The sequence below is a fragment of the Pogoniulus pusillus genome, chromosome 11 (assembly GCF_015220805.1).
Source record: "Pogoniulus pusillus isolate bPogPus1 chromosome 11, bPogPus1.pri, whole genome shotgun sequence".
In the NCBI taxonomy this organism is placed as follows: Eukaryota; Metazoa; Chordata; class Aves; order Piciformes; family Lybiidae; genus Pogoniulus; species Pogoniulus pusillus.
This window is the reverse complement of record NC_087274.1, coordinates 17,741,912-17,751,087: the sequence shown is the minus strand read 5'-3', so window position 1 is coordinate 17,751,087 and position 9,176 is coordinate 17,741,912. Positions and strand designations below refer to the sequence as shown.

General features: G+C 61.2%; 1 protein-coding gene across 2 annotated transcripts; it reads left to right on the top strand.

Annotated features, from left to right (window-relative positions):
* Window positions 1-471: 471 nt before the first annotated feature.
* Window positions 472-8,047, top strand: LOC135179746 (shootin-1-like). 2 transcript variants are annotated; one of them, XM_064151798.1, is made up of 16 exons: window positions 472-556; window positions 1,216-1,298; window positions 1,668-1,728; window positions 1,983-2,077; window positions 2,206-2,332; window positions 3,968-4,065; window positions 4,301-4,382; window positions 4,625-4,719; window positions 5,491-5,637; window positions 6,080-6,233; window positions 6,331-6,463; window positions 6,537-6,586; window positions 7,001-7,110; window positions 7,216-7,269; window positions 7,432-7,633; window positions 7,795-8,047. In XM_064151798.1, exons 1-16 carry the CDS (start codon window positions 520-522, stop codon window positions 7,920-7,922), a joined length of 1,656 nt encoding a protein of 551 aa, XP_064007868.1. In that variant the 5' UTR covers window positions 472-519; the 3' UTR covers window positions 7,923-8,047. The 2 variants fall into 2 exon arrangements, with proteins under 2 accessions (XP_064007868.1, XP_064007867.1); XM_064151797.1 differs by having other exon boundaries at window positions 1,665-1,728.
* The last annotated feature ends 1,129 nt before the right edge of the window (window positions 8,048-9,176 follow it).

Sequence of the window (9,176 nt, the reverse complement as noted above, 5' to 3'; positions counted from 1 at the left end):
GCCCCCTGAAAGGAGGCTTGAGCCAGCTGGGAGTTGGTCTCTTCTCCCAGGGAACAAGAAACAAGACGAGAGGAAATCACCGCATGTGGCACCAGGGGAGGTTTAGGCTGGACATGAGGAACAATTTCTTCCCCTTGAGGGTTGACAAGCCCTGGCCCAGGCTGCCCAGGAGTGGAGTCCCCATGCCTGGAGGGGTGTCAAAGCTGTGCAGATGTGGTGCTGAGGTTTGGTGGTGACCTGGCAGTGCTGGGGTTAAGGGCTGGACTTGGTGATCTCAAAGGTCTTCTCCAGTCCCAACGACTGTGTGCTGCTGTGATCCTAAGGCTGCTCACAGAGTGACTTTCGGTTCCCTTTCCACCCTCTTGGCAGGGCCAGCCCCAGGCTGCTCAGCCCCCACCGTGGTGTGGCAGTTGTGCTTTCACTTCCCTGTGGTGGGTGGGGAGGATGAGGCAAGCAGCAGGGGCTGCACACAGATACCTCAGCAAGCTCACGGGGCTGGGTGCCAGCAGCCCCATCAGCATGGCCTGGGCTGTGGAAGGTGGTGGGCAGCTCACAGGTAAGGCTTTCCCCACGTGGGGTTGTGGGCTTGGTGGGCTGAGTGTCCTCTGAGATCATCACCGTGGCCCCTGGGTGCTGTGGAGTGGCAGATGGTTTACTGGGGTGTGGAACAGCCCAGAACTGGGCTTTGAGTGGGGTCCTGGCATGGAGGTCCCAGTATGGAGGTGCAAGGTGCCTGCAGAAGAAATCAGATCACAGCTGTGTGGGGATTAAGATTCCAGAGGATACTCCCCACTGGATCAGAGCCAGGGTGGGGAAGGTCAAGGCAGATGTATGGATTCCACCACAGCCCCTCTGGGAAGCTGGGTCAGCAGCTGCCTCTCCAAGGCCTCCTCACCATGGAAGGACCCTGTGGACAAAGCAGCTTCCTGGTCCTGACCACTGGGGAACACCAGTCCAGGGTCACATTCCCCAGTCCATGCCTGTGTGCACTCACTGGAGCCTCACACCCCCAGACCAGTCACCCCAGGGGTCTGGCAGGGGAGCCCAGTGCTGGTGGGCACTGTGCAGCACCCCCATGCACCCCCACACTGGTGGGCACCAACTGAGCTCCCCTGGGAGCGTACTGGAAGGTTGGGAGAAGCAAAGGGCTTGGAGCACCTCCTGGGTTCCTGCCTGCTCTGGTGACCTTCTGTGGTGCTGCTGGGGCCTTGGCAGCCATCTTAGAGTCAGGAAGCAGTGAGGAGGAGGAAGAAGAGGAGGAGGAGGAGGATGCTGATGAAGAGGCAGCTCTGGTGCAGGTACCATTCACCAGCTCATCTTCTGGGCTCTTTCTCCTTGCCACCCATGCCACTGGGGGTTGGTGGCAGGCTGCTCCCACAGCCTCTCCTCCAGTTGTGGCTCTGTGCCATGGTGCTGGTCACCAGGGGGGCATGGGCACAACATCCCCAGCAGCACTGTGCCGATGCAGTGCTGTGCCAAGGCAATGCCAGGCCAGAATAATGCCAAGTCGAGGCTGAGCCTATGAAATATCAGTGCAATGCATTGCCCGTGCTGTGACAAAGCAGTGCTGTGCCAACACAGTGCCATGCCAAGGCAACGCTGTGCCAGTGCAATATCAGGCCAGTGCTGTGCCTGTACAGTGCCACGTGTACATCTCTGCCCAGCAGCAGCCACTTCTTGCCCAGGAGGTGGACAACACAGAGGAGAGACTGGCTGAGCTTGAGCAAGGTGAGTCCTGTCCCACCCCAGAGTCACCTCCTGGCATGGCCATGCCAGGGGACTCTTGACTGGCATCACCTCCTTCCTGGAGCTGGGTGGGGGTGGTCACTGTGGTGGTTAGGTGGGTGCAGAGTTGAGTGCCAGGAGGTGCTGGGTGACCTGGCAGGGCTTGGTAGGGTGACAATGGGCAGGGTGCCCACCGAGGCCCCCATCCAGCAGCAAGGGCTGGGTGGGCACTTCAACCTGGCCATGGGCACTGCCAGCATCGCAGGCACTGCTGGCTGAGCTCTCAGCCCTGGAGACCGAGTTTGAGGTGGAGAGGACCTGCCGGCAGCGAGCCGAAGCCTACGCAGCCCAGGTAGGGCTGGGCACCCCCCACGCCTGCAGCCCCTTGCTGCCGATGCGAGGCTGCCAGCGTGTGCCCCTCCCAGTGCGCCCAGCGGGTGGCTGCAGTGGGTGGAGGACTCTCCATCCCTCCCTCCACAGGTGAAGCAGGAGAACCAGCAGCTGAAGCGGCTCAGCCTGGCACCCACGGACCCGCTGGTCCTACCTAAGGAGGTGCCCCTGGAGGAGGACCTGGACCCTGCCCAGCAGTACGAGCAGCAGCTCCGGGGTGAGCTTGTGTGGCAGGTCCAGAGCTTTCCCACCCAGAAACGGTGGAGCCAAAGGCAAAGCTCAGGCCCCTGCCCTGGCCCAGCATTCCCTAAATCCAGCCTGGCACTGCCATTCTGGCTTGGGCCTGGGCTTTGGGTCAGAGGAGAGGGCAGTGGGGTGGGCTGGGAACTGGCAGCAGGACAGAGCTCAGAGGGTTGTGATCGGTGCTGCAGAGCCCAGGTAGAGGTCCTGTAGCTGATGGTGCTCCCCAGGGGTCAGCACTGAGGCCAGTCCCGTTCAGCATCTTCATCAGTTCACTGGCTGAAGGCACAGAGCAGAGCCTCAGCCAGGCTGCTGATGGCACAGAGATGGCAGTGCTGCCTGGCAGCCTGCAGGCTGAGAGATGGGCTGAGGGCAACCTGCTGCAGCTCAGAAAGGACAAGTTCAGGGTCCTGCACCTGGGGAGGAGTAACCTCCTGCCTCAGGACAGCGGAGGAGGAGTGGACCTGCTGGGAAGCAGCTCTGTGGAGAAGGACCCAAGAGCACTGAGGAACAAGTTCCCAAGAGCCAGCAAAGTGCCCCTGTGGCCAGGAAGATCTCCTGGAGTGCATTAAGGAGACTGTAAGCAGCAGGTTGAAGAAGGTTCCCCTCGCCCTCTGCTCTGCCCTAGGAGGGCCACATCTGGAGCATTGGGTCCAGTCCTGGGCTCGGCAGTTCAAGAGAGGCAGGGAACTGCTGGAGAGAGTCCAGCAGAGGCTACAAATCTGCTGAGAGGCCTGGAGCAGCTCTGTGAGGAGCAAAGGATAAGAGCCATGGGGCTGAGAGCCTGCAGAAGAGCAACCCCAGAGGGGATTTGAGCAGTGCTAAAGGGTGGGGGGCAAGAGGATGGGGCCAGACTTGCCAGTGGTGCCCAGAGACAGGACAAGGGGTAAGGGGCACAAACTGGAACCCAGGAGGTTCCTTCTGAACAGGAGAAGAAGCTTGTTTGGTATGAGGGTGTTGGAGCCCAGAAGCAGGCTGCCCAGAGAGGCTGTGGAGTCTCCTCTGGAGAGATTCCTAAACCAACCCCACCTGGACATTGTGATCCTGGGCAAGCTTCTGTGGGTGCCCTGCTTTAGCAGGGGTTGGACTGGATGATCTCCAGAGGTCCCTTCCAGCCCCCACCACGCTGGGATCTGGGGACTCTCTCAGCAGAACTCGGTATCTAAAGCAAACAAAAAGGTGAAATGAAAGCTCTGCTGCCTGTGCTTCCTCCTTTCCCATCCTGTTTTCCCACATCAGCAATTTTGGCTGAGGAATTGGGAGAGATGCACCCCCAGAGGAGGATGCGGCCCTCGGGGAATGCCCCACTCCAGCCCTCTTGAGGTCATGCTGTGACTTTGCCCAAGGGTTAACCCTTGGGAGATGCTCAGTGGCAGCTTTGGAGCAGAAGATTGCTGAGCATGGCCCCTGGTGTCTTCTGGGTTGCTGTTCCTTTGGGCACAGGGTCACTGGGAACATGACCAGGACAGGACTGAGCTGGGGAGGTGGCTGCTGCAGCCCCACCAGCCTGGTCCTCAGGGAGTGCTGTGTTCCTCTTCCCCACTCCTCCATTCCCCCTTTCTCACTACTTTGTTCCCCCTTTCCTACCTCTCACTTCCCTCTTGGCTCCCAGATCTGCAGGAGAAAATCTCCTGGTTGCTGGCACAACAGAAAGACCTCAACATGCAGGTACAGGAGCTTCAGAAGCACAACCAGGAGCTGCAGGACCAGGTACCTCCTGAGATCTTCACTGGCACCAGGCAGAGTCCTCCTCCATCATCCTTCTTCATCATCCTCCTTTTCCCCCTCCTTCCCTGGTTCTGCAGCTCTTTTATGAGTTCAGGACAGGTTTTGGGGGTCAGGCCCTCCCTATTCAGCCTTTCACCACCTTCCTGATGACGTCCCAGAAAGGATGGGGTGGGCATGGCAGGACCCCTGGGCTAAGCTGGGGCTTGTCCTGCTGCAGCTGGAGAAGGAGCAGGAGGAGCGGCGGCAGCTGTGGGTAGCCCTGAGCACCAGCCAGCGGGCACTGAAGTCCTTCAAGAGAGGTGAGCTGGGTGCCAGATCTTCATGGCCACGTCCCCTCCATGCCACACTGCAAGCTGGCAGCTCCCCAGTGCCACCCAGCCTAGTGAAGCCAAAGGCTCTGGTGCAGCGCCGGGAGCTGCAGCTGGGTTGCTGGGACACGGGTGCCCTCATCCATGGGAGGGGACTGTGCTGAGGACCTTGGCACAGCACAGACACCCCTGAGCTGGTGCCAGCCCCACCGATCCCCTGCTGTCTCTGGCAGTGTCCCAGATTGTCACCCAGGAGTACTGCGAGGCCATGCAGCAGCTGGAGCTGGAGCAGGACCTGCGCCTGCATGCAGAAGCCTTCGCCCACGAGGTGTGGATGGGTCCCAGGGCACCCTGCCCGTGGGTGCTGGCAGGGCAGACAGGCACCCACACCATAGGGCCCCTCACTGCGATCCACCAGTTCGGAGGGAGGGGACTCTGCCCTTCTGCTCTGCTCAGGCTGCCCCTGCAGTGCTGGGACCAGCCCTCAGTACAGCGCAGACAGGGACCTGTTGGAGCAGGGCCAGAGGAGGCCACAGCAGTGCTGGGAGTTTGGAAGCCCTCTGCTGGGAGGCTGGAATTGTTCAGCCTGGGTATAGAGAGTGCTCCAGAAGGCTTCTGGTGGCCTTTCAGGACTTGAAGGGGCCTGTGAGAAAGCTGGGGACAGAGCCTGCTGTGACAGGACAAGGGGGGTTAGTCTGAAACTGAAAGAGGAGGTTTAGACTGCAGAGAAGGAAGACATTTTTCCAGTGCTGGTGGAGAGACCCTGGCCCAGGTTGCCCAGGAAGGTAGCAGATGCCCTATCCCTGGAACCATTCCAGGTCTGGGGCTCTGAGTAGCCTGCTCTAGCTGCAGATGTCCCTGCTCAGTGCAGGCAGGTTGGACTAGGTGACCTTCAAAGCTCCCTTCCAACCCAAACCATTCCTTGACTCTCCCATTCTCCTCCCACCTCTGCCTTTTCCTTGATCCCAAGAGGATGAGGATGCTCCCCAACTCCTGCTCTGGTCCCCTGGGCTGTGGTGGGCTGGGTTTTGCTCCCTGCCTGCCCGGGGGGGAGCCCAGGGGCTCGGTCCCTTGCTGAGTACCCCATGCCCATGGGCAGATGCTGGTGCAGAAGAAGGAGGCCAACAGGCAGAGCTCCATCCTGCTGCGGAGCACAGGGCCCAGTGCCCAGCTGCTGGCAGCTCTGCAGGAGCTGGGGCACTTGAGCCAGGAGCTGGAGAAGGCCAAGCAGGAGCAGCAGCAGCAGGTGAGGAACTATCCAGAAAGATGAGTGCTGCGGCAGGGGTGGGGGGACCAGGGCTGGGCCACATCATGGCTCTGGGATTGGTGGGGTCTTCCCTCTGGGTGCAGGAATCAGCTGTGAGCCTTCCCTCACCCTCTCCACGTCCATCCCATGCTGTGTGCCAAGCATGGAGAGGTTGTTCTTCCAGGAGGCTTCCCTGTCGCCTTCTGGAGAGGCTCTCACAACTGGGCTATACCACATGGTGGGAGCCCCCACGCTGGGCCAGCACCCCCCAGCCCACCAGGCTGCTACCACCCAGCCGAGGGCTGCCCTGAGGTTACCTTGAAGCTCCTTCCCAGCGGTCAGTTCCTGGAGCTGTGGAGCATTCGCATCCCTGGCAGTGATGGCATCAGGGGTCTCCAGCTCCTGGGCTGCACCCAGCTCTGCCAGCCCCCCGTTCCCACAGGTGAAGGAGCTGGAGGAGCAGCTGAGGATGCGACCAGAGCCGGAGGAACTGAGTTTGGCCCAAGCTGCCCTGGCTGCAGCAGAGGCTGAGAAGCTGCAGCTGAAGAAGCAGCTGCAGGAGACTGAGAAGCGGCTGGTGGGGCTGGAGGAGGAAGGTGGGCACCTGGGCACCTCTCCAGCCTGGGCAGAACCCCGTGGAAGGGGTGGACTTGAGGCCCCAGAGCCACCAGCTCCAACCATGCCCTATTGCAGTGGGACTGCTCCAGGAGAAGCTGCACCAGAACCCATCCTGGCAGAGTCAGACCCCTGAGCCAGCAGTGCCCACACCACTGCCTCCACCGCCTCCACCACCGCTGCCACCACCCACACCTGCTGTTCCTACAGAGTAAGTGGCACTGCTCAGGGCTGTAGCCATGGGTGCAGCCCAGCCTGGCTCTCACCTCCCCTCTCCCTTCCAGCCCACTCGCCGCTATCAGGCAGAGGAAGGGGCTGGCAAACCGGCAGCACAGTGAGTGTCCTCCAATTCCAGGGTGGCACTGATGCCATATGGGGTCCCCTGGCAGTGCCATGGGCATGGGAGGGTCCTTGGCATGGGTTGTCTGTGGGGCAGAAATTTGCCAGCACTGTGCTGGTTCTAGCACCTTCTGCCCACCCGAGTGGTGGTCTAAGGTCTCATGGTGAGGTGAGGGGCACCCTGCCAGCCCCCTGCCCCCTCAAAGGAGGGTGCTCAGGGTCCCAGCACACCTGTCCTTGTCCAGCATAGGTGGTACACGAACCCTTGGCAGTGTGGCACCCTGTCGTGGGTCATGGGAGGGACCCTGGGCATTGAGGGGGGCTGCAGGAAGGTGTCAGGGCCCCAGTGAAGCAGGGCCTGAGCCCTGTGATGGGTGTGTGGGGCCTCAGCATGGTGCTCCCTGCACAGCCAAGGCAGAAGCTGATGATGCTAAGGCTCGAGCTGTGCAGGAGATGATGGAGAGGATAAAGAATGGAGTGGTCCTGAGGCCCACCAAGAAGCAGCTGCCCCTGGACCAGGTAGGCAGGGACCTGGGTGGGGAATGTTCCTGGGAAGCCGCAGGACTGGGGAGCAGCCACAGAGCTGGCAGGGCACAACCACATCTCAGCCCTCCTGTCCCAAAGGGTCTGGTGGCTGGCAAGAGAAGGAGCACAGTGCTGGAGCTGCAGAACATACTGGTGAGCATCCTGGTGCCAAGGCAGGGTGACACCAGGGCACGTGGTGATGTCCTCCCCAGCTGCAGCCATGCTGCTTGGAGTTGCACGGGGGGTCTCCTGGCTGGCCTCAGGGCAGGGGTCCCAGCGCCTGGGTGTGACCCCTCAGCACCTGGTTTTGCCCAGGGTGCCATGAGGAAGGCGAGCAGGAGGGCGAGCGGGCGGCAGAGCAGCCTGAAGGGCAGGGACAGGCAGCTGGAGTCCATCCTGCAGCGGCGGCGCCAGGCAGTCGATGCCACCACACCCTCCTTGCCCACCCTGTCACCCACCCTCAGACCCCCACAGCAGGCCCGGGAGGGTGCTGGGGCCGCGAGGAGCCCGGATCCTGGTAGGGAATGGGGTGAGGTGTGGTTCTGGGCTGGGTGATGTGTCCCTCCACTGCCTCACCGGAGCCTGACCGATGCTCTGAGCTCCCAGCAGCAGTGACAAAGCGCTGGGTGCTGGCACAGCTCCCCGCAGGCTCTGCTTTGTCTGTCTGTCTCTCCCCAGGAATCAAGGACACCAGCACAGCTCCAGGGAGTGGGGACAGGGTCCCATTCAGACCCCGGCTCTCAGGTGGCCTCCCCAGGACCCGTCCCCTTACCTGCCTGTCTAGAGGCCAAGAGGAGCTGGGGTAGAGGCGGGCAACCATGGTGCCACCCTTCACCCAGTGCCACCAGAGCCACACGGCCACAGTGAGGAGGGGGCACGGAGCTGTCACCCTCCTTTTCCAGCAGTGCTTTATTAAAGTGAGGTGGCACCAGGTGGCTGCTGTCATTGGAGAGACAAGTTTCAGGCGAGGAAGTGGCAGTGGGATGGGACTGCTGAGAGACCCGGGGGGGTGTGCGCCCTCCCACCACCGAGGGTGCCTGGTAGGGCACAAGGAACATGGAGATATTTGTGTTCCCTCCACCCTCACAGCCTGAAGTCTCCACACTTGGGGAGGCAAATGGCACCCAGAGCCCCAGACAAAGGGACGTGGGCTTGTGCCAGGGTAGAATGCGCAGCAGTGCCTCATGTCCACCCCACGGTCTGGGGATACCCACCCATGACACTGGCATCTGCTGCATGCTCGTGGGGCTCGTGGCAGGGTGTGAGACACTTTTTGGTGCCAGTAGAGCCTGTGGGGAAGCTCTGAGTCTCATCTGCTGGCAGGAGGACTGGGACCATAAGCCCCTAGCTGGGGATGCCCATGGTCGCCCTCTGCAGCCTATGTCTCTTGTGTGGGACCCCAGGGAGCTCTGGGGAAGGAAAACCCTGAGAAGATAGAATCACAGAATGGGTTGGGCTGGAAGGGACCTCCCAAGGTCACCCTGCACAACCCCCCCTGCAGCCAGCAGGGACATCCTCCACTAGATCAGGTTGCTCAGAGCCCTGCTGAGCCTCACCTGGAATATCTCCAGAGATAGGGACTCAGCCACCTCCATGGGCAACCTGTTCCACTGTTCCATCACCCTCATGGTGCAGAACTTATTCCCATCATCTCAGGCCTGGAGGCCACAGTGCTGCTTTAGCCTCCTCAGCTGCCCCCAGTCCTGCAGGCAGCCCCAGCCAGGGGAGCCTCATCTCTGCAGGGCAGGCCCAGTCCCAGGGAGCCCAGGTGAGGCTCTGGTGGGGCCACATTCTGCACCCACAGCCATTGCACGGTGCCCCCCAAACCTCCAGCACATGGGTTTGGCTCTTCCTGGGGGAGCAGAGTCCAGCCAAAGACAAGTCCCCCAGTATCCTGATGCTGGGGAGCACCCAGGTGATGCTCAGGGGTGAAGTGTCCGTTCAGGGCTGAGGCTGAGGTCCCCAACAGTCCCTTCAAGATCCTCAAATCCAATCTTTAACCCAGCGCTGCCAGGCCACCACTAATCCACGGCTCTCAGCACCACATCTCTATGGATTTG

What these genes read in the sequence shown, in the direction of transcription:
- LOC135179746 (XM_064151797.1), top strand. Translation starts at nt 520, where the DNA reads ATGGCCTGGGCTGTGGAAGGTGGTGGGCAGCTCACAG. An exon ending in AGGTGGTGGGCAGCTCACAG is followed by an intron (nt 557 to 1,215) that starts GTAAGGCTTTCC and finishes GGGCCTTGGCAG; the next exon opens with CCATCTTAGAGTCAGGAAGC. An exon ending in AGCAGCTGCCCCTGGACCAG is followed by an intron (nt 7,111 to 7,215) that starts GTAGGCAGGGAC and finishes CCTGTCCCAAAG; the next exon opens with GGTCTGGTGGCTGGCAAGAG.